The sequence below is a fragment of the Trachemys scripta genome, chromosome 19, assembly GCF_013100865.1.
Source record: "Trachemys scripta elegans isolate TJP31775 chromosome 19, CAS_Tse_1.0, whole genome shotgun sequence".
Classification (NCBI taxonomy): Eukaryota; Metazoa; Chordata; order Testudines; family Emydidae; genus Trachemys; species Trachemys scripta.
In genome coordinates this window covers 12,335,498-12,360,982 of record NC_048316.1, presented here as the reverse complement: position 1 = coordinate 12,360,982, position 25,485 = coordinate 12,335,498, and the positions used below count along the sequence as shown (strand labels likewise).

The window sequence follows — 25,485 nt, the reverse complement described above, 5'->3', positions numbered from 1 at the left end:
GCCAGTCTCTGAGCCGAGTCACCCAGCTGTGCTCTTCTTCAGAGAGCAGGGACTTGTCTCAAACATCGGGCCCTACCAAATACCCGGCCATGAAAAACGCGTCACGGACCATGACATTTGGTCTTTTGTCCTATACTAGACAGATTTCCTGGGGGAGATCAGCATTTCTCAAATTGGGGGTCCTGACCCAAAAGGGAGTTGCAGGGGGGTCGCAAGGTTATTTGGGGGGGGGGGGTCACAGTATTGCCACCCTTACTTCTGCGCTGCCTTCAGAACTAGACGGCTGGAGAGTGACAGCTGTTGGCTGGGCGCCCAGCTCTGAAGGCAACGCCCCACCAGCATCAGCACAGAAGTAATGGGTGGCAATACCATACCATCAAAAAGAATGAGGAGTACTTGTGGCACCTTCATCAGATGCATGCAGTGGAAAATACAGTATACTGCATGCATCTGATGAAGTGGGCTGTAGCCCATGAAAGCTTATGCTCAAATAAATTTGTTAGTCTCTAAGGTGCCACAAGTCCTCCTGTTCTTTTTGCTGATACAGACTAACACGGCTGCTACTCTGAAACCTAATACCATACCATGCCATGCCATCCTTTCTTCTGCACTGCTGCTGGTGGCGGTTCTGCCTTCAGCGCTGGGCTCCTGGCCAGCGGCCACAGTTCTCCAGCTGCCCAGCTCTGAAGGCAGCATCGCCACCAGCAGCAGCACAGAAGTACGGGTAGCAGTACCGCAACCCCCCCCTAAAATAATCTTGCAACACCCCTGCCCCCAACTCCTTTTTGGGTCAGGACCCCCTACTGTTACAACACTGCGAAATTTCAGATTTCAATTGCTGAAATCATGAAATTTACAATTTTTAAAATACTATGACCTGTGAAATTGACCAAAATGGACCGTGAATTTGGTAGGGCCCTACTCATACAGAAACTGCTCACCTGTTTCACCACAGCCAAGGAGTTTAAGTGCAGGGCTTGATGCCCCCTAGTGGCCACTCTCCAGCGCTGAAAGGATTTAGCCCAAGCAGGTCTCTGTTGTTTGCCATCTCTCTCTTCTCCTTGCCACTTCTTAGCTCTCAAGAATTCCATCCTCCACTGGGCAAAACATAATGTGAGGCTACGCTGCTGCCTGGCGAGCTCACACTGGGCGAGAGCTTCATGCTGCGTGGCTCTGCGGATGGTAACCTGGAACCAAGCAACTAGGACCCTGGAAAAGAATCCGCAATTACGGGTTCTTGAAGTAACATTTCGGCACCAGTCTGAGTCTCCTCTGCCTCCCATCCTGTGGGGTCATTTACAACTGCTCAAAGCGAGTGCAAAAAGCTACCGGATCAGATTGGGGATACACCCACTTTCACCCTGTGTGGGCAAGTGCTCCTGGGCAAAGGCACTGGGAGGACGAGGTCAAATAGCTCCAGACCTCTGCACTGTAGCTGCTTTCTGCCAAATGCTCCCAATCACTGCACTTAGCTTTCCCAGAAGGTTGCCTGTCTGTACTTCCTGTGACCTGGGGAACATCAATTTCCTTCGGTCACATTTTAATGATGAGCCTCTGGGATCCGTATTCATGCAAAGGCGCCTACAGAGTGAACGTAATGCTCACACACTGGGTCGGAGCAAGAGCCCTGGATACTAAACCCCTGCTTTGCCCACAGAACAGCTACCGCATGGACACAAGCTACCGCCGCGCTGCCCTGCCACTGCACTGAACCCCAAGAAGTGATTCTTCCAAGTCAGGGCTGTGAGGGGAGATCAGGCCTGGCCTCTCTGCCAAGACTGTTTCCAGTGTCAGCAACTGGAAGCCACAGTGGCGGTTTAGCTGGGGAGGGGGGGCTCTCTCCATGGAGTGAGAACACCCACCACTCATTTCAGATAGAACACTGACAAGCTAGCACAATACTTGGCCGCTACACCCCTAGGCTGGATTGGAACTGGTTGATTAGAGGTGAAAAAGGTGGGTTTATATCTGTTTTGCTTAGTATACAGATCAGTGACAGATTTGTCTACACGGAGAAACTGAACACAAGCGCTATTCCACAAGAGCTTTCCGTGTGGATGCTCTTATTCCAGAATCGCTCTAGCACTTTCAGTTCCCACCCTACCTTATTCCAGAATAACTTCTCCTTGTAGCCAAACCGTAACCCACTGACACGAAACACACCAGAGCCTGCCGCTGCAGCTTCACAGGCCCGTGCGTTTTCAGCTTCTGGCCTGCTCCTTTGTTCCTCCTTCCACCAGGGTTTCCATTATGCAAATCACCCCCCTGCGCTGTAGGATTGAGGTGTAAATATTCTCCACTTGACAGGTCTCTCTTGAGATCAAGCGCAGCTATAGTGGGTTATCCTAGCATGAAAAATGCCCCCCTCTGGAGGCGGCACCGCTCAGCCTGTAGCATGCCCAGGTGGGAAATCGGGAAGTGCTCCCTTATCAAAGAAGCGCTCAGTGGAAAGATTATTGATAGACAGACGCGCTGCAGGCAGAGGAAAGATTGCGTCTCTCTCAAACATACCTTCTGGGGCGGTTGCTACATGGACTGAATTGTTAAACCAATCGGGGTGAGCTTGTGGACACAGGATATTTGTTGCTGCTGCTTTCTAATGGAAATTTGGCCCCTCACAAGAAAATCTTTTGGGGCCAAATCCTGCAGTCCCAGAGCAGGGCTGGACTTTCAGTGCACTGTAACAGGATCCACATGGGGCATTAGTAGGGTGACCAGACAGCAAGTGTGAAAAATCGGGATGGGGGTGGGGGGGGGGGGGAAATAGGAGCCTATATAAGAAAAAGACCCAAAAATCGGGACTGTCCCTATAAAATCAGGACATCTGGTCACCCTAGGTGTTAATGCATGACAAGCTGGTATGCAGAAGAGTCACACGCTGGCTTGCCATGCAGTAACTTGCCCCATAGACAAGCCCTGAATCCTTATCCACGTTGACTTCAATGACAGCTACGTACAAAATGGATGCTAGATCGTGCCAATCGTTTATATGGAGAACTCCTCATTGTTCTGCTTAAAACGTGCTGATCCCGGCAGAGGACCTCAGGGGCTGGCCTTTAGCTTGGGGCTCTGAGACAGGCTAACAGCTTGACCTAGGGTTTAAACCACAACCCAAGTAAAAGGGGTCAGGATGATAGTTCAGTATATAGTTTCATGTCCTTGTGTTCTACGGACACTGCTTCTCTCCACGAGATCATTTATTCTGATTTTTCACACTAACAGAAATGGAAGCGAACCCGTCGGGTCCAATTCATCCCCCAATTTAGATTTTGTAAAGAAGAGATTTCACAAGAGCTCAGGCCATCAAAAGTACTCCTGTGCAACTCCAGGGGAAAGAAGGGGTTGCTTTTTTTAAACAAAGAACCATCTCTCTTGCTGTGTTTGCAACACACACTGCAGCCCTGAGTTAGCGCAGGAGGGCTGGCAAGCAAAAGTGACAAGGGACAATCCAATCGTGACTCGTTTATTTGTGTTGAGAAATGCAGAAATAGGGGATGGCAAATTAGAGGTTTAAAATCCTCACGTTTAATAATCACAATGTTATTTATAACACAGAAAAAGAGAGGAGCACTCGCTTTAACAGGATTTTTAACCTGATTAGGGTCAGGATTTCACCCTAGTGAAGTCAATAGGCTTCAGTGGGACCAGGATTTCACTCAAAGAGGAAGATAAAAATTTCCCCTATATTCAAGGCATGTCTAGTTCATTTTATTCATCCTTTGGGGTTAGTGAAGCCTGCACCAAGGACCTCAACCTCCACCGTGCAGAGATCACTTCCAGTGTTGCTGGGAGGGTTTAGTCAGATCTTGCCTTGACGACCCATCTCTATTAGGTAACCAATTTTACAGACCCTCGGGTGATCGCTTAAAGCAGGTTTCACTGTCGTTTGGTAATAGTGCCAACCTGCCTTAAGCGCTCTCCCCATTCCTCTCCTCACTGCTTGCTCACGACGCTCTGCTGCACACGAACAGGCGTGCTGTGATAGCCACAGCTTCCAGTACTTCACCGCACAGCCCTCTTCTCCTTCCGGAACTCCCAGGCCACCTGTTCCCTTTGCCGCAGGGTCTGCTCGTACCAGGAAAGAGCGAGAGGACAGACGCACCTGGATGCTCCACGTCTCCTGCTGAGCACCAGCTTCCAGCTCGGAAAGACCCGCAGGGTCTGTGCCCTGTTGAGATGCCCGTCAGCTCTCCTCTCAGTACTGCGTGTCTCCAGAGGCCAGCATCCTCCTCCCGCTTGCGGGCTTGAAGAGCTGCAGCTTGACGGACTCAGAGGATTCCTTTCCTCTCAGCAAAGACTGCCTCTTCCCCCTCCTGCCAGCCTGAAAGGCTTGGAGGGTCTACCCAAGTCACTGGCGCGTTGACACTGTCCCATGCCAAGCTCAGAGACGCCTTCAAAACAACAAACCTCTACTCTGAATACACGAGGTAGGGGGAGGGATTCAAACCATGGGAGAGTCAGATCCACCAGAATAATCCCCTACTCCACAGATTCTTCCTACCAGCCTCACTTCCAACACACTCCTGGATCTTCTTCTTCAGCCCCATTCAAGAGACTCTTCCCTTTCAGCTGAGCAGATCTTTCCTTCCTCCCCCGCTGGACGGACTCCTGCAGAGAGATTCTGTCTCTCAGGCACTCGCTGCTGCCTGAGCTGGGATCCCCAGGATCCAGTAATAATTCCCTTCTGCCAAAGGATCTTCAAAAGGAAAAGCCTCTTGCTTTTGGCCATCAGAGATCTGCACCTGGTATGGCAAATACAGTTGCCTAGAGCAGAGACTCCTGAATTGGTACTGGCCACTAGGGGTTTATTAATCAAAGACAAATGGCTGGAAGGCAACCAATTAACCTTTCTAAAGGCAGCGGGGTTCCTGGCAGCTGATTGAGGGGGCACAGATGAGTCATTAGCGGGGCCTAGCTGTTACTGTGTGTGCCCTGACACCTTTCAGCACTGAGACTGACATGCCAGGCTGCCAGTGCCTTGTACGCACAGAGGGCCCGATTCATCCTTGGTGTGACCCCATTGCCTTCACTGATTCAATGTAGCCTTGCAAAGGAGGAAGACAACCCAGAGAGAGCTATTCAAAGAGGCTCCAATGGGACTGACCCTGCCTGGCAGAGATCGGAAGAGATTCTCTTGCCAAGGCAGAATAATCCTCCTCCTCTTTGCTCTCCCAGGCCGAGAGGAAATGGTCTAAGGCATATGAACAGGGCAGGCCTTCACAATCGCTCACTCAAGCTGGGTCACTTCTCCCAGGATGCCTTGCCAGAACCCCCAGGCAGGGAGTGCTAGGCTATGGGTCACAGACACCCTGAAAGGGCTTGCCACAGTGTGCTTCAGCAGCAGCAGAAGAGAAGAGAGGAGGGGGGGGGGGGGGGGGAAGGAGGAGGGGAGAGGATTTCTTCAGAAACATCATTCGTGCAAAATTCCCTTGAACTTTCGCATCCGGCTCTACCCTGCGCAGATCAGATCCAGCTCTAGTAAATTACATTTCTACTCCTAGGAAAGGCCTCCGGGGGAGCAGACAAACCTGCGCAAGAGGAGACGCTTCCAGCACCAAGCAGCATTTCTCCGCTTCGCAGCTTGGCAGCGCCAGGCCCACATGACTGTCCTCTTCCTCCCTTGGGAGCTGTGCTGGGCCCATCGCAACTGCAGATCCCGCAGGGTGCACTGCTCTGAAATGGAACACAGGAGTCAGGCCAGAGCAGCCCACGAGATGCAGCCACATCCCCAGGGCCAGGCAGACAGAACGGATCTGTCACACGCCCTGCACTCAGACAGACAGACTTATACAGGTTTTTAAATCATTCCTTCCACACAAGCAGCTAGACAGGATAGAAAAAAAATTGCTAGCAATGTGGTCTAGTGGTTTGACAAGGGAACGAGGAGTCAGGACTCCTGGATTCATCTCCTGCCACCAGCACATTGCGTTATCCTGGGCAAATCACTTTGCCGCTCTTCTGCATCTCAGCTACCCCCACTATAAAAGAGGAGCCTTCCCTACCTCCCTGGGCATTATGGAAACTTACTGTTTGTAAATCACTTGGAAATCCTCTGATGAAGGGTGCTATGGACACAGGATTCTTACAGACTGCACAGGGCTGAATCCTGCTCCCACTGAAGCCAAAGGAAGTTTTGACAATTACTTCAATGGGAGCAAGATCCAGTCCATTATGTTCAGTTCAAAACTGTGGTCACCCAGGACTTCCCAGTTGTCTCTACACATCACCGCCACTTGGAACTTTATAGTGACAGCAGGATTAGAACTCAGATCCTCCTGGTCCAAACTACCTGAGCCAAAGGAGACTCTCCATTAGCTATAAGCAGTACAGGGCATATGACACACAACTGAGCAATTCTGGTTGCAACCAGTAGAGGGCAGTGGTACGCATACACACTAGCCAGTTCATTACATCTGAGATCTGCAAAGCCCAACATTAAGACTACAAGCAGGATTTCCTCCCAACCAGTTTGATATAATATCCTTCCCCTTCAGCCAGTTCTACACACAGCGTTCAGGGCCTGTTATACCATGTAACTCACTCTGCCAGCAGGTATGCCAGCACCGCAGGGCATCTGCTGCCTTTTGACGGATCTGATGCCTGAATCTCCTGTCAGCTTCCACTTTCTGAGTTAGCCTCCGTTTCCACAGGTCAAAGACAGCCTGGCAGCAATGGAGACCATGTTGTCGGGATGCCATGGCTTTCCGATTCTTATCTTCCACAACCCACTTGTGCCAGCCAAGAAACGCCCTGGGGAGGGAGGATGCAGGACACGTGAGAGGCTGGAGGAGCAGCTCAAAGAGATTTACGTTTGTATGTTACGTTTAATGAAATACCCACTACAGGTGGGAGATTTCACTAACTTCCGGAATTACATCAGATTCATTTTTAAATGGCAACCAGCTAAAGTATACCTGGAATGTTACTTGGGATCACTTTGCTGAGGGGAGAGTTCATACCTAATGACACCCAACGTACTTGCACTTGGCATCTGTGCAGCGCCTTCCAGTCAAGAGCTCAGTATTTTACAAGCATTAAGCAAGCTTCACAACACCCTGGCGAGTACATGGGCAGACTGAGGAACAGAGGTTAAGTAACCTGCCCAAGGTCACAGGTGAGTTGGTGGCAGAGCCAGGAAGTGAACACAGGAATCGGGACTCCTAGTTCTCTGCTCTAACCAGGAGACCATGCTGCGTTGTACTTGACCATGGTGGAATGTTGGCTTTGACTTTTCAGCTGACATTTGTTTAAAACTGCCTATGGATTTAGACATACAAATCCCATCCATACAATGGGAACCATGTGTCTAAATCCCCTAGGCAGTTTGATCATCTGAGCCTTCGTGTTTTGGGGTTAATTTAGGCCCTAATGTTTCCTAATTGAGACACTTTGCTCAGTGCAGCTCAAAAAGGATTGGTCGCCTATACAAACGAGAACAGTGGAGAGGGGGGACCTGCACCTGCTTCCTGAAGCACCCAGCACTGGCCAGTCTTGCAGACAGCGGACAAGCTGGTCCGCTGCTCTGTTCAGACATGCCAATCTCTACTAGGAGGTTCCTGGCCCAGCCCAAAATGAGGGGTTCTGGAGGGGGGCAAATGAAGGAAAAGAAATACAGGTGGGGGAGGGAACCCTTTAAAAGCAAATCCTAGGTCCAATTCAGAGCTCAAGGCCCAGGTGGCCTAGTGCATAGAGCACAGGACTGAGACTCAGGAGACCTCGGTTCTATTCCTTTATCTGAAACTGTGCCTCAGTTTCCCCCTCTATAAAACAAGGCTAATGATACTGACCTCCTTGGTAAAGCGCTTTGAGATCTATGGGTAAGAAGAGCTAGGGATTGGTACTATTGCTATTTTCACCCAATAGACATTTCTACAGATGCTCTGGAAAGTTACAACAGAAGAGTGTCAGAAAAGCATAAACCGGCTCTGGGGCCCGTACCGGGACAACAGGACGAGCCTGCGACGCTGCTGGATCTTTAGATGTTGCTGAGTCTGAGCTGACCAGACCAAGAAATCTCTCTGCAGGAGTCGTAGCTCTGCTTGGTGCCAGAGGGAGCCGCAGGGACTCTCCAGTTCCTCCCCAGAACTGTCACCCTGTAACGCAACAAACCAGGAAGGGGTCTGAAATCCAGCACGGACACCGGACCCCATTCATCCTGCTCGCGCTCACTGCTGCCGTGACCTGCCCTCACCACTGCCAAACCCCTCCCAAGTACCCTTTCAATTTCTGAGTACCAGGCAAATCTCCCTGCTCATCGGCCGCTGAGGCTCGCAAGAGGAGGGGGACGAGATGTGCAGAGATCTGCCGGTCATGGGAATCTCTTTGCCCAATTGAGAGCAGATGGGTGAGGTGTGGGGTTGGCAGCTGATTAAACCCAAAGACTTTTCCGTAAATTGAGCAACACGGAGAAACCCTTCGATACCTGCAGAGCGTCACCTTGGAACCACATTTCTTCCCATGCGGAGTAACTGGCGAGAGGCTCGATCCCGCTCTCTGGTCTCCACAGCGCCGAAGCTTGGAGCTGGCCTCCCATAAACCGATTCTCTCTGCAAGACACAAGCACCAGGCTGTTCTCTCTTGCCAAGCAGGGTGAGGAAAAAGCAGCCGGAGTGGCACTGGGCTGGGAGTCAGGAAAAAGGCAGCCATCTAGGCTACGTCTATCTGTACAGAAGAGCCACCTCTTTCCAGGATCCAACTCACCCGACTCGAGGACTCTGTGGAGGAGAGGACGCCTGCAAACAGAGCTCTCCCACCAGCTCAGCTGGAACCGCTGGGCAGCAGTGCTGCTGCAGAGAGCAGACAGACCGGGACAGGGGTGTGGTGTCCTCGGAGGTCAGGAGGGAGGAGAGGCTGTTCTGGCTGCTGTCACAGAAGCTGCTCTCCTGGTCAGAGGAAAGCACATGGCTATGAGTTTAGTGCTCCGAGAACGATCCCTCTGCTAATGACCTCCACGCTCTACGGTCACTCCTCTTTGCAGCGGAGCTTGGGGAGATCCAAGATGCAGCCATCCCTCTGCTGCCACAGGGAACACTCCTCAGCCAGTTTGTGTCCAGGGACGTGGGTACACATTTGGTGGAAAATAGACCTCTAACTAGCTACTACCCACCCTGACTATGGATTGCCCCAATGCTCTGCGTAGTCAGCAGGTGAGTACAGCAAAGCCTACCATCCTGATGGCTCCTCAGAGGCTGGCAGCCGTGGTGGTAAGTAGAACAGAGCTCAGCAGCTCTGCAGTCCATTTCCCATGGCAGCCAAGCCAAGAGGTCCCTGTATCCCCTCCCCCAACTGGCAGGGAGCTCGGTACCCTGTGCCTTCTAGCTGCCATGCAGTGAGTACACAGCAGAACTCACCCACCATCAGCCTGCGGCTCCCTTGCGCCTGCCCTGTAAGCCCTCACTTAGGGGACTGGCATGACCGTATCTGCCTCTGAGCACATGGACTCCCCAGCATCAGAACCTTCCAGTCTAAGACCAAGGCAGATCAGCTTGTTAGTGTGTGGACTGTGTTGAAGCAGAAACTTTAGGTTCAAATCCCAGCACTTCAGTGCCGTAAGGCAGTACCTCATCTGTATTGAGCCCTTCTGTGCCTCACTTTCCCCATCTGTAAATGAGGACGATCGTATTCACCCATCTGGGCAGGGCACTTTGAGATCCTCGGGTGAAAGGCACCGGGTCAGTGTGACGTTGGCATGGTGAAGGTGAAGCACAGAGCGGTGCAGTGGCTTGCCCAAGGCTGCACAGCTAGTCAGTGGCAGAAATATAATCTAGGTCTCCAGACTGCCAGTGCACTGCTGTCACCACTAGACAGCTCTGCCTCAAAGTATTCTCAGGTCCCTGCTGGATCTGAACTTCCCTGCAGCGCACGGGCACCGGCACAGAGAGGACTGTCAGCAGGACTCCCTCACCTTTTCCAACGGGCCATGGGAAACCAGAGGAGCAAGAGTGCTGCTGTGGAAGCCGGAGGACAGAGAAGACTCCTCAGAATCCAGCAAGGCAAGAGGCTCCTCCTGAGGTGCCCTGGGATTGCAGTTAAGAGGGTTCAGCTGAAGAGTCTTCTGGTGCCACCGCCTCAGAGCGTCCCGCAGTCGGCGCTGCTCCGAAGCCTGGGAGAAGGAACTAAGGAGGAGAACGAGAGGGTAAGGAAAAGTTTGCATAATGGCTTAGCAGACTGGCCTAAAGGGTCTTTCACCTCAAGGTTACCCATTTAGACCCAGCCCAGGTCAGTAGCGGCGAGTTACCACGGGTGTGGTCTGACCAGGAAGCCACCTGATGGAATCCACCACGGTAACTCGCCCTATCAGCCCCTGTGCTGGCAGTCTCAGCAGAGAGACCGAGGACTGAGTGGAACATGGAGACTGCCCCACTCTCTAGATCACCAAGACGCGCTGGTGGGGCAAAGCGGGGAAGCCTGTACAGTGCTGATTTCTGAATCGATGGGTGATGGGTTCTACCACCAGCCTCCACCCCTTCATTTCCAGACTCAAGCACTGCAGCAGCAGGTCCTGATGATGGTCCTCGAAGAGCCAACAAACTGTCCTTTGGAATGTTTGCCCTTCACACAGTGACGTACCTGGTACCACGGGCAGCAATGGAGGCATCTTCCCCATTGTACTAGATATACGACACAGCTGTGTGTGTCATAATCTCAAATTCAGAATCGACGAGAAGGAAACCTCACACACGCATTTCAGGGGAGTGCCGCAAAGGCACCTTCAGCAGCAATTCCTCCCCCCGCTCCTAGAGAGTGCCCTCTCCTGGCACAGCAATCCAGAGCCCCTCCTGGCACCGTCTTTGGTTGGCATTGGTAGCACACATGCATGGACCCACTCTGGAAAAGGTCTCACTGAGACCACGATAAGCCCCTTATAGGCTTTCAATAGGTTAGACAGATCCCTTCAGTTCATTTTTTTGAATGTAATTTCATCTGTGCCAGCAACAGAGAGACTCTACAGCAGACGCAATTTGAGAGGCAAAGTGATTTCTTACTGAGGGACCCAGAGGAAATCTAGACCCCCAAGAATCAAGGCGTTCCCTCAGCATTTGATCCTAACGCTCACTTAGCTCGCTGTTGCTGATAGAGCCTCGCCTTCCACAGCAGAAATATCCTCTGGAGCTTCATTCGCTGGTAGAGTTCCTCTAAAGAGCCACCTCTTTTCCACAGGTGGCTTCTCCTCACAGCCAAGCATAGCTGAGCTTCATCTTCCTTCACCACAGGCCCACTGGCAGCTGAGCTGGCTTGTTGTCCTTTACAGGTCACGGACAGACAGGAGAGAGAGAGAGAGAGAAACCATTTGTCAGGAGTGACTCTTCAGTGCTCAGAAACTCAGCCTGAGGCAGGGGACAGCCACCGACTCCCCCACCCCACAGCTTCCTTTCTAGATCTCCAAGTAAATTACTGCCAGGCTTTCTTCTAGGCTTATCAACGGGGTCTCAAATCTTCCTGCAGCAGCACTAATCTGGCCAAGGGGGACAACCCTCTTCCCCGACTTGGCATTTCACATTAGTATCACGTTTCATCCTGAGTGTAGCAGACTCCACTCATGCTGTCCTGCAATAAGCTTCCATCCAGTCTCCAGTGCACCACATGGGGAGGGGAAAGTGTAGCAGCACATCAGTATCTTCTGATCCTAAGATGACTAGATAGGCCCTCAATGCCTCACCATAACATCTCCTCTGCCTCAAGATAAACAAGTTCACAGCTGTCATCTTGTCCACTTCTCTGAGCTGCAGCATCAGGACCCACTGCTGGAAGCACTTCCTCAGGGACCCTGCCCTGTGATGCTCCAGATTCTGCCTGCACAATGCCTTCCGCTCAACAAACTGCTTCCAAGCACTGAAGCACCTGAGGAGACCAAAGAATAAAATAAATCAAGCAGCAACAGCTGGTTCTCTGGTTATTTCTGCCATAGAACTTCTGTGATTCAGGAGTCTCTTGTCCATAACTCATTCTTGGAGTGCTTGGGTAATGTAGGGATCTGGGGAGAATGCCACAATCCCTCGAACCAAGCTTCTTCCACTTCTAGGTCCAAGTCTGCCTCCAGACCAAGACATCTTACCATTGGATGGCTATTGGGTGGCCTACATGAAATGAATTGGGGGTTTCGGGCCAGTTCCCAATGGACGGGAATCCACTGTGCCCAAACTGTAACTAGCCCTCTTATTGACAGTCTCAACAGAAAAGCCAATAACCGGCTGAGCCACGGAGACTGAACTATCCTCTCAACCCTAGATGTGCTCTGCCTAGATCAATGGTGAGGCCTCTTAGTGGGGTTGTGCAGGGGAAGCTTGCACCAATACAGCCTGTGCAGTACTTGGTCTGTGGATAAACAGAGGATTCGGTCAGATGGGACCACTGCAATCATCTACTCTGACCTCTTGTATAACACAGGCCATAGGACTGCCCTGAATTAATTCCTGCTTGAACTAGAGCAGATCATTGAGAAAAGTATCCAATCTTGATTTTAAAATGTCCAGTGATGGAGACTCCACCCCAAGCCTTGGTAAGTTGTGGTAGACGTCAGCCTACAACACTAAATTCATACACACAACATATGTAGTCTTTATGTGGGTGCTGTGAGAAAGGGACTGGCTGAGGCACTATCGAGTGAAGGGAGACACCAGAGCTATTAGTGTACCAGCCTTTTTCACTTCTGGAGACCCAGGTTCGAGTCTTTGATTGGGCCAGGAAAGGAAAAGGAGTTGGGTTCTTCTCTCCTACTCCCAGTTTGCTCCATCACAGACTCGCTATGCCAGTTGGAACAATTCTGATGGTTGGTGCGGATTTGGTGACTGGACTAGCGGAGCACAGAGCTCAGGGTTGAAGTGCCTTGGCTGAGTTATGCAAGGGAGCTTGCCCCGTATTGGTCCCTGCTAGGTCTGTCTTCAGCCAATGTCCCCACACCCTCCCCATGAGCACTGACTCAACCCTCAAATATTTAGAGCACTAAAGGTGGGACGGGCTTTGTCTAGCATTCGATAGAGTCAGGGCCGGCTCTGGCTTTTTTGCCGCCCTAGGCAAAAAAGCCACACGCCGCCCCCCCGCTCCTCTGCCAGTGCGGCAGGGGAGGGCGCCGAGCCCGGCCGTGGGCCCACAATCCCCGACCGGCCAGAGTGCCGGGGGGAGGGCGGAGAGCCTGGCCGGGGCTCTCCGCTCTCCCTGGCGGCCAGAGTGCCGGGGGGAGGGCGGAGAGCCTGGCCTGGGCTCTCCGCTCTCCCTGGCGGCCAGAACGCCGGGGGGAGGGTGGAGAGCCCCCAGCGGCCAGAGCGCCGGGAGGAGGGTGGAGAGCCCGGCTGGGGCTCTCCGCTCTCCCCGGTGACCAGAGCGCCAGGGGGAGGGTGGCGAACCCGGCCGGGGCTCTCCGCTCTCCCTGACCGGCCGGAGCGCCGGGGGGAAGGGCGGCAAGCCCATCCGGGGCCCCGCTCTCCCCGACCGGCCAGAGCGCCGGGGGGAGGGCGGCGAGCCCAGTCGCGGCCCCGCTCTCTGGCCAGAGCGCCCCACCTCGCCGCCCCCCTCCAGGCGCCGCCCCGAGCACATGCTTGGTGGGCTGGTGCCTGGAGCTGGCCCTGGATAGAGTCACTCTGGGTCGCATCTCTCACTGCCAGGCTGCTGCCTGACTTTTCACAATGGAACACATTCCAGACTGAATCCGACATCCCCAAGAGAAGGAAGATGGGTCCCATTTTGCTTACCGGATGGCCAGCTCTCTCCGGATCCGAGTCAGCAGTGGCAAAATCCGCTCGGTTTCCAAGCTCCGTGAACGCCATGCCCGGAAAATGTTCTGTAGCTGCTGCTTCTCCAGCAGGGCACGGGCTTCCTGCACTCTGGTCTCCTCTTTGTGCAGCAGCTCCTTCTGCAGGCGCCACAGTCTGAAAGCTGCTGTGTTACAAGACCGGGGGGGGCGGAGGGGGAGAAAGAGAAAAATCAGATCTGAAGAGAAGAGCTTAGAAGATTTTAGCACCATCAATGCAAACATCCACCGGCAGGACTCCTGCTGGGAATGGCCGGGCACTGCTGGGAGGAAGCTCACATTGCTGTAGTCAGAGCATCCACTATAAAGCTAAACTCATCTAGGAGATAAGACAAAGGAGATATTGAAACAGAACAATAGGCGACCAATCCTATGAGATGCTGGCATCCTCCCCTCCCACCAGAGTCAAGGCCCAGCACGTCACAGGATCAGGTCCTGACCGGGCAAAGACAAGGCAGTAATTAGACATCAACAGAGAAATCTCATGAAATGCCACCATCCTTCCAGCCTGGGAGCACACTGGTTAACTGGATTTGTTTGAACGCTCTGGAGCAAGGGCTTACCAGCCAGCCGCCTCAGGTCCCTGATGGCCTGTGCCCGTCGACAGAGCTCGTCTGCTCTCTGCCTGCGATGAAGCTGCATCCACAGGTTTGCCTCCACCCTGAAAGAGGCCCAAACTTGCGTTTAACCACAGGGCCTACCAGAGAGGGAGCTCGCAGACCCAGACCGGGGGAGGGGTTACAATCAAGGCTTCCCTTTCTGCCAGGGCTGCTTCTATCTTTCTGGATTCAGCTCTTCCACCATAGAACCTGAGCAAATAGGTCTTTCCCTTTGCTAAGTCCATTCTCCTGCCAGAGTTTGATGAAGAGTCTGATTCTGACTCACCAACCCCTGCTCCACACGTATGGATAGCAACTGCACTCAAGAAATGACCCAGGGTTTCCCTCTTGTCCCCTCTATCAGAGGCACTGAAATTTGACCAAAGCTACCGCGTACAAGTCTGAGGTAGGATCTTCCAGTGCTCAGAAGCTGCAAGTGTAAATTCCCACCCTGGAAATCTTCTCTTGTATCCACAGAGGTGGGAGGGATTGTGCCCCCAGCTCTCCCTTCATCTGAGGTCATCTTGCTAAAGCGAGTTCCTCTGCCTCCAGCTTCAGCCCCGCAACCATCCAAGACAAAGAGTCATTGACGAGAAAAATCCCAGCTTACCTACTGTGCCACGCAGCTTCCTGTGGGGACCCTGCCGTCAGCTGGCACCACACTGGGGCTGTCACAGCTGGACCTCTCCCCAGCCCGACGAGACCGATTGGCGACTCTTTGGTGAGAGTCGCTGGCTCCTGCTGGGAGGTTTGGGAGGTTTGGCTTTCGTTTCGCTTCGCCACAGCTGCCTTCCACTGAAAGAGGAGCGCCATGGTGAGACCTGCCTGCATCAGAATCCCCGGCTCCGAATCCACTCTGCACTGAATGTAGCGTTGTGCACCCTTTCCTCATCATGTGTATGAGCAATAATTCCCCTGCCACCTCCTGCCCTCCTTACTATGCGACAGGTCCCTGGTAGCATCTCCTCTATTGTCCCCTGCCCATCCTTACCCTGTGAAAGTTGACAGCCAGCACGGCCAGGGAGTGTCTCCGCTGGGCAATCTCCATCTGCACCTTCCTCAGCTGCACTGCCCACTGGAGGGCCCCAAGCCCCTTGCGAAGCAGCTGCTGCCTGTAGAGCTCCCTAGCTGCAGTCCTCTTCCTCAGGATGTGGCTGCTCCAAGCTTGGAAACACCTGGTTAGTTGTCGCCTATTACACAGCAGCTGAGAACTGAAACAGAAACGAGGGACTGAAGCAAGGAAGGTCAAATCCAGCCTAGACACGTCATCTGGACTCCATCTACTTGACTAGTCCTCTCATTCCCAGGGACTAAGTGATCCCAGGCACTAAGTGATCCCAGGCCTCCCCAAAGCAGCTTCCAGACCATGTACTCAGCCACGGCCCTGCACCAAACACAGGCGTAAGTATTGCCAAGCTAGTGGCGCTCTCCCCTCTTCTCCCAAAGGTTGTGGGTTCAAGTCCCGTCTCAAGGCCGTAGCTCATTGATTGCTCTCTGCTGACCATGCAATGAGTTCAGCTGACAAAGCTGCACTGCTAGAGGGGAATATTAAACCGAGGTTGCCTTCGGCCCACTGCTGGTAGCTACCAAAGGTGGAAGCTAAAAGACGTGCCAATTTCTTTTTTTTAGCATACTCAGTTCTGCATGTTGCATACATTTATTCTCCAAGGGCTAACTACTCTCCCAACTCTACGTGTTCCAGGTAGTATTGCAAGAGCATTCCCTGGAACCATAAGCCCCAGGAAATGTTCCCTGGCCACACATTTCCAAGGCAACTCCCCGCTCAACCCCCGACCCAAGCCCCCTTTACCTTCTCTCCTTCATCTCCAAATGCGAGAAGTTGTTCTCTGGATCCTACAGGTAAGAGCAGACAGTGACGCACTAGTATTAGCCGCAATAAGCGCCAGTCTCACAAGTACTCACAACCCCCAGGGGGAACAATCAGGCTGTGGTCAGTATGGTGCGCAACCTCACACAACCATTGTGGTTGGGAAACTCTAACGCTCAGGGTGGTTCTAGCTGGCTACCCCTGCTCATTCTATGCGGAGTAGAACCTTGCTCTGCAAGTGCTTCCTTTTAATTTCAGCATGAGAAAGAGTGGGAAAACTGGGCCCTCTGTGCTCCATGGCCATGCCTGCAGCAGAGTTAGCCATCATGGTGCTTTCCCTCCCCAGAGCCAGGGAAGGTAAAATGCAAAGGTGACAAGCTGATCTTTGAGAATAAGACACTAGAGAGAGGGAAAGGGAGATGGTGACATTTACTCTAAGGCCCATGTCAGAGATACGATACAAGACCAGATGAACCACTGGTCTGTCCCCTTAGGGAAGGGAAATGATGGCAGCAACTATTCTTGGGGGCTCTCACCATTCGGGGCCATGAGACTCATCCCCACACCTCCTTTCCCTCAGCACCTCTATTCTTCACCTCCAGCTGCTGCTGGCGAAAGGTGGAGATGAACACAAGAGGGTACAGGAGAACCTGGATGCTGTGCACTGACAGGGTCCTCACCTGTGCGAGTCTCCTGTCCTGCACCTGGCTGCTTTCCCCACAGTTCTGCAATTCCCTGCTGCTCCTTTCTGCAAAAAGCTTCTCAGATTGGTCCCGGTCAGTGTTGAGCCCCTGATCCCTGCAGAAAGCCTCCTGGGAGCGTTCTTCATTTCCTCCCTCATTGGTAGAGTTCACATCATCCACGCCAGTGACAACCAAAGAATATTCCCCGGGACCTTGCCTGGCTGTTACCTGAAAAGGGCTGTAGCTGGAACTCGGCACAGACTGCCGGTTATTCACCATGGCTGCAGACAATATGATGTCACATGCCTCTGACGACTCTCCCTGGTCTTCGCCATGGGGCTCAGAGGTGCCGACGTCTATGGAGCCCATACTAAGCTGCTGGACTTGACTGATCCCTGCATCTCCAGAAGGAGACTGGACTCTCAGATGCACTTCCCTTGGAGTCCCATAGACAGCTACACTGACATTCATCGGAGCCCCACCCTCCTGTGTCTCCAGCGACATCTGCAAACCATCTGGGTCTGAGCCAGGTGGACGGGCCTTCCTCAAACACACGGAGCAGGGTGACACTCTGGCAAAGGACTCTTCCGCTCCAAGTGGCTTTTCGGGGAAATGAGTTTTTACATGGCTGAACATGCCATCCCCTTGTGGAGTGTACTGTGCCTGAGATTTATACCTGAGGTAGGGAGAGCAGTCATGGGGACTACCTGCGTCTGTATCAACCAGGTAGACTGAGCTGGCACCGGCACAGAGGGTTTCTGGCCAGATTCCACCTGAAACTTTGGTTCTTTGCGCCAATAATTCAGTATTTCTGCACCTGTGACAGAGAGAGGTAGGTTCGGCATCCCCCACATCACCAGTCACTGAACCAAGACCCCAATCCCTAACAAATGGGGGACCCCATTTCATTCTAGCCTGCTTAGCACTGTTCTGTTCTCCCACACTCAGGACAGCAGGTGTAGAGACCTCAGGGGCAAAGCACAACCTGCAAGCTAGTGGAGAAGACCTGGACTCCAAAGGGAGGGAGTTCCATATCCCCATTAAAGCAGCTTCTTGCTTAAGCCTCTGGATTGAGCAGTGCAGGCTGGCTGAAGTCTTGGAGGACTGCAAGAGAGACTTAAGGGCCACAGAGCTGGGAAGGGATTCGGCCAAGTTGGGAGGACCCAGTTCGTCCAAGGTGAGGGCAGGCCCCGGACAACAGGAGTTCACACTTCCTCTGGAGCTCCCTGGAGAGAGACATAGCATTGGTCTGTGGTGGGGGACAAGGCCAGCAGAGGAGATTACAGGCACTACAGCTGGAGAGAGGGACTCTGTACTGGCTAGTAAAGGATTCCCATGGTCTGCATCATAAGCAGCGAAAAGTCCATGTTGCTCCTTTTTCACGGGTTGCTCATTGCTCCGGTTTCCTCCCTCTGGAAGGTTCTGGCAGGTGCAGTGCCCAGAGGACTGGTCCCAGGGGCTAGACCTAGACCCCTCCTGTGGTTTCTTCTTGTACTGCGGGCTCCTCTCCGGGAGGTCGGCGCTCACATTCTCCCCAGCCGTGTCAAAGCAGGAACGTCTCCGCTGAAGAGCCACGTTGGGTGGAGATGATGTAGGCAGCGGGGGATTGCCACATGCCACCTTTTCAGAGCTGCGCCGCTGCAGCCTGCAGTAGAGGTTAGTTTGCTGCTGGGAGCAGGAGGCGGAGAGCTGGCTGGTAGCAGCCCTGAAAGGCTGAGACGGGCAAGAGAGATTAGTCTGTATCAGGCTGGGATCCCCCTTCCTGGGGCCTTTGCTTTTTACAGCTGGTGCACTCCTGCCTTGCTCTGCTTCCCAGCCAGTGAACCCAGCAGCACTGGCCCAGCGATGAGTAGCTTCCGCTCGGCTTCCAGTGCCCAAATACAGATTTACGTTCACGTTCTTCTGGACTTTTCTGTGCTCTAAAAAAAAAAAAACCAAAAAACAAGAACCGTTCTTTTAAAGGGAGCATCAATAATTCATCACCACATCCTCAAGAGCTTGCCACGCACCTCAGGGACTCCCCATAGAATGAACCTGTTCTCTCCGCTCAGCCTCAGTCCCAGCACTGAAAATATCATGTACACCATTGAGTTCCTGTTAAAGAGAGACACTTCCTTCTGGCAGGGCAGGAGGGGACGGTCGGAGATCTCAACAGGAGCCTAGGGAAAGAGGGATCTCTCCTAGCATTATTATTCTTACAGTGCAACCACCAACGGCTAAGGCTCTAGTTACACTTCAGCTCAGAATGCGTTAGCCAGAACCATGACTAAAGACAGGTTTTTGCTAGTAAGAGGCGAATACAGTTGTCCCCTGGCCGGTGCACACACTAGTCTGTAGATGGATTGGCCCAGTTGCCATCAAACTAACACGTTTCTAGCAAGAACCATGTTTCACGGTTCTGAACAACGTGATTTGAACTGGAGCGTGGACACTTCCTCATCTTTATCAGCAGGGCTTGGGTCTCTCATCCACACTAATTCCTCCTGGGCTGGGGTACCTGATAATGCCCTGAGCTGTTTAGAGTACAATTCGGTCTTGCCGCATGGATGCAACTGAACTGTGTTTTAACCAGGTTCCCAAATCCTGCTACAGTCTGGCAAGAGTCCAAGGCTGCAGCACATTTAGGAATCACAGTTTAGTCTTGTCCACATTACAAGACCAGAGCATGTTTTAAGTAGAACTACAGTGCACACACGTCCCTAATTAGCAGTCTTGCCTCTGTTCAAATCCCCTCCAGGATGTCGGCTCATACCCATTGCTGAGATCCTGCAGAACTAGGGGGCTGGGTGCTTTCATTCCCCTGACTTCTGTAAGAAGAATGGCAGAAACGGTTGCTATTTACCCCTTTCTAATGCTTATAAGGAGTCCCTACTACTCCATCTCGCTGGCCTGCTGGTTGATTAAGATCGGAGATCACCCATTTACAGCCACACACAACAGAGCATCAGAAAAAAGTAGGGGGGACTGAAGGAACAGCTTGAAGTCAGCAGTTTAACTATCAGTTACTTCTTTTTTTAAATGGGCAGTGAACGTGAGCTGAAAAGTACATTATGAAATATACTCACATCCACACCCCTCCCTCGTCAGCAAACTCGATGAATTGGGGAAAAAGCCAAAGCTGACTGTGACATGAACACCAATCATCTTTGTCATATCAAGAGCGTTTCGGAACAATATGCTCGAAAGCCAACTATGTATCTTTGGTCAGGGGCTTAATTTCCAGACTATGTACATTTCATCCTCTTTCTCCCAGAAAAAGGCCTAAACAGCCAACTACCAACCTCAGCTCTCTCTCTTTGCAAATGTGCTGCTGGTCCTTCTGAGACAGAAATTCAGCCAATAATCTGATCAAAGCCAGGAAGGAGACACTCATTCGCTGATACTCCAATTATCTTTGGGAACGGCTGTCACTGTCTTTCATATGTTCTCAAACATATTGCAAAGGGGAAGATTTTAATTAGGGGCTGGCATCGCAAAAGTGAACAGACTTTCCACAAGTTTCCAGAGTGGCACTGGCTTCTCAGTGCCTATTCTTGCATAAAGCATAATCACAAAGCACAGCACGCTGGCGCTTCAAAAAGGGATTCATTGCATCCCAGGAATTTCCACACAGCTAGCAGCGTGTTGCTAAAAGGGGGGTTTAATAACAGGCCCAGAATCACAAAGGGACAAGCCCCTTCAGGTGCTGTGTTCCCTTCCATCAATGCTCACCACAGGGTCACATCAGTCTGCTTTTAAGTTTGAGAATCTAAAAGCTACAAGCAAACTATCTCTCACATATAGACACATATGCTATCCCAACCCCCATTACATTTCTTTCTGCCAAGCACTACGTCCTTAACACATGGCCAAGATTAGATTTTAACAACTATTTTTCCCCAACTCATTTGGCCGTGGATAGATTAGAAAAAAAATGGTGTAAATCCACATTAGCTAACGTGTTAGCTAACCTTTTAGAAATGCCACTCGGACCCTAGTGTAGATGCAGTTTAACACTTTTAAATCAGGATTCATTGATCAAAGCCAACAAGGTTTTTAAAAACATCTAGACTAGGAAAAGAGATAAGGCTTAACAGACACATAGGTCAAACTCAGCCCCAGATTTAGGCTTTGAAATAAAAACAAGTATTACAAACCCTACAAGTATTACAAACCTTTGTTGTTGTTGTAATTCCAATGACAATAAGCAGGATTTTAAAAAAACCCAAGTAATTGCAAACTAAGTTGTGCAGCATTGAGCTAGTGTACTGGAACTGGAAAACGAAACTGACTAGAAACAAAAGTGAAACTGATCAGTCTATTTTCAATGTTCACAGAAAGGAAACAAACAGCATAATCAACCAAAGTCAACTGGATTGTTTTAAATTCATTCCCTTTCAATACTATGAGATGTTATCAATAACAAAGGGGACCTCTATTGTTAAAATACATAATAAATAAACATGCAGCACTTAGATCAGATCAGTGGCTTCTTTCCCCATCCACAGCGATTTAAGGTGATAGATTTTACATTTCACAGGTGAGGAAACTGAGACATTGAGCAGTGACTTGCCCAAGGTCAAACAGTGAGTCCAGAATAGAGATGTCCTGATTGCTCAATGCACTCTAGACCACCATGCGCATGAAGGGCTTTAAACCCAACATTGTCCATTGAAGTCTAAGAAAGACACACAAATATTACTTTGCTGAGCTGGAAAAAGGGCGGGTCTGCCATGGTTGCTAAGTTACGATCAGACCCTCTCTCCCCCCCATCATCTTGCAGCATGGTATGACTTGCACACTCCGCCTGCCAACAACCATACTAGCTCCCGTGGTGGTCCACCCACAGCACTGGAAGCTGTACCCGGTTGGGTTAGAGAAATCTCTCCTTGGGCCGAGCCTGGAGGAGCCATGCTAAGCTGTTCTCAGCAGGAAATCGCTCTGGCACACATCCCAAACCCACCAGCTGCATGTCCTGGTGTAGTTCATATCAACCACGGGATAGTCTCTCCTTTTGTGCTAAACCACCTCTCCTGTATGAAGTTACTCACTCCGATAGCCACCACAGGACATGCCACTCGCTCCAGCCAGAACCTCGGGGACGGGAACAAACGTCTCTTTGTGTTTGATTCTCTGAACTCACTGCAAACCTACAGCTTTGTCCACTTAATGCCCCAAATCCCAGCAGCAAGCGCACCCCAGCTGAGGCACTTTAAGAAGCTTATCGCCCATGATTAGTGATGCTGGCTTGTCATTGTGACTACAGATGTCCATGGAAAAGGAGCTTTGACCCATGTCTAATTAGAGCTACATCCTCAAGATGGCACAGATAAATTAGCTAACCAACTGGGGAGGGCTAATGAAAAGTGGTGGGCCCCACTTCCCGACACCCAGTTTGGTAGGTTACCTGGACAGAGTCCCCAGGTAACACAGTGATATGCACCCTAGAAACCCCGCAGCAGACAGAGCAGCGTTGCTTACCTGATTTCAGATAGCTGCTCAGGAGAGGGGGGATGTTTTCTTTCTTCCGGCTGCTCAAGCGCCTATTTGTGTTCTCCATGCTCTCTACACAGTTCAGGGGAAACCTTTGCAAACTGGCTTCACGGAAAGGCTTTTCTCACAGCAACGCAGGTTATACCCCACTGCAGGCCCACGATATGGGAAACCAAAACCACCACATCAGGTGGTTGTAATAACAGCCAGATGTTTTTCCAGAGCTACGGTCCCAGGTGTCCTCCCCACATCCCACACTGCTGGAAAGGCCTACGGGCCAGGGGAGCATCCAGATGTTCCCGGCTATCCCACTGAATCAACCAGAATGAGGTTTACCCATTAACAGCACATCCCTGAAGTTATCCCTTGGCTTCCTATAGGGCAGGCCCCTCTGGGTGTGCGCCTCAACGTACCCCTCTGCACTGCTGGAAAAGCAGCCTGCCTGGGCCTGTCTGTCTCCCTCCCCCCCTCCCGCCCTGGGTCTGTGCTGAACAGTCTGTCTGAGCCACCTCTGGTCTCCTGCTGTCTTTCTCACTCACTCTTTTAACACCCTTGGGTCTTCTTCTTTTCTATGTATTTCAGTGCATCTGTACTGGGGGGCAGAGGGCTACTGCTCTCTCTGTCTGTCTGTGCTGGGGCCCGAGAGGAGGGGGGCGAGCTGTCAGATGTCTGTGCTGGGGGGGTGGCAGCTATGGGATGTCTGTCTGTGGAGGGGATATCGCCGGGTGTCTGTCTGTCTGGGGTGGGGAGTCCTACCAGATGTCTGTGCTGGGGAGGGGAGGGGGAGAGCTGTTGGGTGTCTGTGCTGCGGGGGGAGCTGTTGGGTGTGTCTGTCTGTGCTGGGGCAGGGGAAAAGACTCCTACTGGGTGTCCGTCTGTCTGTCTGTGTTGGGGGGGGAGGCTCCTACCGGTGTCTATCTGTGCTGGGGGGAGCTGTTGGGTGTCTGTGCTGGGGGGGGGTTGTGTGTGTGTCTGTCTGTGCTGGGGGGAAGGGAGCTGTTGTGTGTCTGTCTGTCTGTGCTGGGGGGGGTCCTACCGGGTGTCCGTCTGTCTGTGCTGGGGGGACGCGCCTCTTGCCGGCCGTTGGCTCGGTCGGTCTGTCCGTCTCCCGCCCCCTTTCGAACCGGGCGCGGCTCTCAGCCCGTCACCCGCGGGGCGGGGCGAGCGAGGGGGGGCCGGGGCCCACGACTGAACAGAGCCGGAGACTCCCCGCTGGGGCCCCGGCAGGGAGCCCGCGACGCTCGGCGGGCCGGGGGCAGCGGCTTCCCCCGGCCCCCAGAGCTCCCAGGGGCCGGGCCCTGCTCCGCAGCGCCGCCTCCCTCCTGGCCGCAGCCCCGGGGCCTGGCCCACGCAAGCCATGGACAGCAGCGTGGGAATTCAGTGAGCCCCGGGGGTAAAAGCCCTCCGGTGAGCTGCTTGGACAGCAGACTTGCCTGATCTTATTTAAAAACAAAACTACCAGAAAAGGGGAGGGGGGGAGAGAGAGAAACCTCTTTGTGCCTCAGTTTCCCCATCCATGAATGAGGGTCATAACATCCACTTCGTAGGGGCCTTTACCAGGCATAACTTGCCAACCCCCAGCCCTCAAAAAATCATGAATCAGAACCCTCCCCACCAAATCACCAGATCCGCTTTACAAATCTCCAGCTTTTAAAGATAAGACACTGCAGGTTCTCTGTATCTGCAAAAGGTGCTGGCTCCAGAGAGCACTCACCCAGGCTGGGCTCTACTTAGGTCCTACAAAAGCTGTGCCTCTGTTTTTTAATTGCTATTATTTCTTGGCAGCAGAGTGGGAAATGTAAGTAACACAGCAACAAAGATAGTTGTTTTGAATCCCGAAAACTGTCCCCAGCCAAGAATGAAGAATGTAGGGCAAGTAAACATCTTAGAACCGAAACCCTGCAAATTACGGGGTGTGGGTGTATTCCACCTGGCACCTTCATTGGCACCAGATTTTTATAATTTTTGGTGGTGCCCAGAACAGTTCCAAGCAGAGTTGTCCCGTCCATAGGACTGACCAGGCAATTGCCTCAGGCCCCACGCTTTGGGGGCCCTACACTTCAGGGGGATTTGCGGTCTAGGGAGGCCTGGCGGGGGGGACCTGGTGCCAGCAGCAGCAAGCAACCCAGCCTGCCGCCCTCCGCCCTGCCGGCTCCTGACGTTGCTTGTGGGAGAGGGTGGAAGCCGGAAAGAGGTGGAGTGGGGCTTGGGGTAAGCGGTGGAATGGGGGCAGAGCAGGGGCGGGAATAGGCAGGGCTTGAGGGAAGGGGTGGAGTGGGAGCGGGGCAGGCTGGGGCCGGGGTCTCTCGCTGCTGCTGGTGCCAGGCCCCCTGCTAACCCTCCAAGCTGCCCTGGACCCCGCATCCCCCTGAAGTGTGGAGCCCCCCCAAAGCAGTTGCCCTAGTCCATCCTATGGACAGGACGGCTCTTATTAACTATAAGCCCAAACACTGGGGGTGCCGGGCCCACATTCCTGAATATTGGTGGAGCTCAGGCACCACGGGCCCATAGAACTCGCTGCCTATGGCTACCTTCTGTATGTGTGTCTGAGGGAATCCTGTCAGTTTAAAAAGGAGGATCTCTGGAAAATACTGGATTTTGTACACTCCTACAGGCACAGAATAAAGCCTGCAGTCAGAGCCGCAGCAGCGGTATGCATGCTGGCATATGCTACATGTGTTCACTTTTGCTAAATCTAGTATATCTGAATACAAGGGTACTTGTGCTTATATTCAAATAAGGGGTCTCTTTTAACAGTGTTATTTAATTATTAGAGTAAATCATTAGCCAAGATTCCAGGGTTTTAGCACTAGCTCTGCCACTGATTTGCTGGGTGAGCTGGGGTAGGACTCTAGGCACGCTGCGTCCCTTTAGCAATCCATTGAATACGGTGCACTTGCCTTCCAGGGATGCTGTGATTTGTCTGTAAGCCGCAGTGATTTTCCCACAAAAGGCACTAGAAAAAATGTGAAGTCTGATGATTACTAATAACAAGAATACAAGACATGGTTAGAGGACTTGCAGTATCTTTTAAAAATGGGATACTACTGGGTAGGGTGACGAGCTGCCCCGATTTTATAGGGACAGTCCTGATTTTGGGGGCTTTTTCTTATATAGGCACCTATCACCCCCCACTCTCTGTCCTGATTTTTCACA

General features: G+C 52.2%; 1 protein-coding gene across 2 annotated transcripts in view; it reads right to left on the bottom strand.

The window, feature by feature from the left end:
* The window catches only part of C19H1orf167 (chromosome 19 C1orf167 homolog), a 28,046-nt gene extending 4,574 nt beyond the window's left edge, over positions 1-23,472 (bottom strand). The window contains exons 1-17 of one of the 2 annotated variants that reach the window (XM_034753584.1): positions 23,366-23,472; positions 22,318-22,478; positions 16,855-18,776; positions 16,157-16,200; positions 15,338-15,557; positions 14,957-15,141; positions 14,311-14,408; positions 13,689-13,875; positions 11,660-11,841; positions 11,057-11,243; positions 9,905-10,115; positions 8,701-8,882; positions 8,423-8,546; positions 7,939-8,093; positions 6,542-6,750; positions 5,529-5,673; positions 942-1,209 (exon numbers count right to left, since the gene is read on the bottom strand). In XM_034753584.1, the coding sequence (XP_034609475.1) occupies positions 942-1,209; positions 5,529-5,673; positions 6,542-6,750; positions 7,939-8,093; positions 8,423-8,546; positions 8,701-8,882; positions 9,905-10,115; positions 11,057-11,243; positions 11,660-11,841; positions 13,689-13,875; positions 14,311-14,408; positions 14,957-15,141; positions 15,338-15,557; positions 16,157-16,200; positions 16,855-18,776; positions 22,318-22,396 (4,398 nt within the window). In that variant the 5' untranslated portion in view covers positions 22,397-22,478; positions 23,366-23,472. The remainder of the gene's footprint in view (positions 1-941; positions 1,210-5,528; positions 5,674-6,541; positions 6,751-7,938; positions 8,094-8,422; positions 8,547-8,700; positions 8,883-9,904; positions 10,116-11,056; positions 11,244-11,659; positions 11,842-13,688; positions 13,876-14,310; positions 14,409-14,956; positions 15,142-15,337; positions 15,558-16,156; positions 16,201-16,854; positions 18,777-22,317; positions 22,479-23,365) is intronic. The other variant, XM_034753585.1, reaches the window with a different exon arrangement.
* Between the last annotated feature and the right edge of the window lie 2,013 nt (positions 23,473-25,485).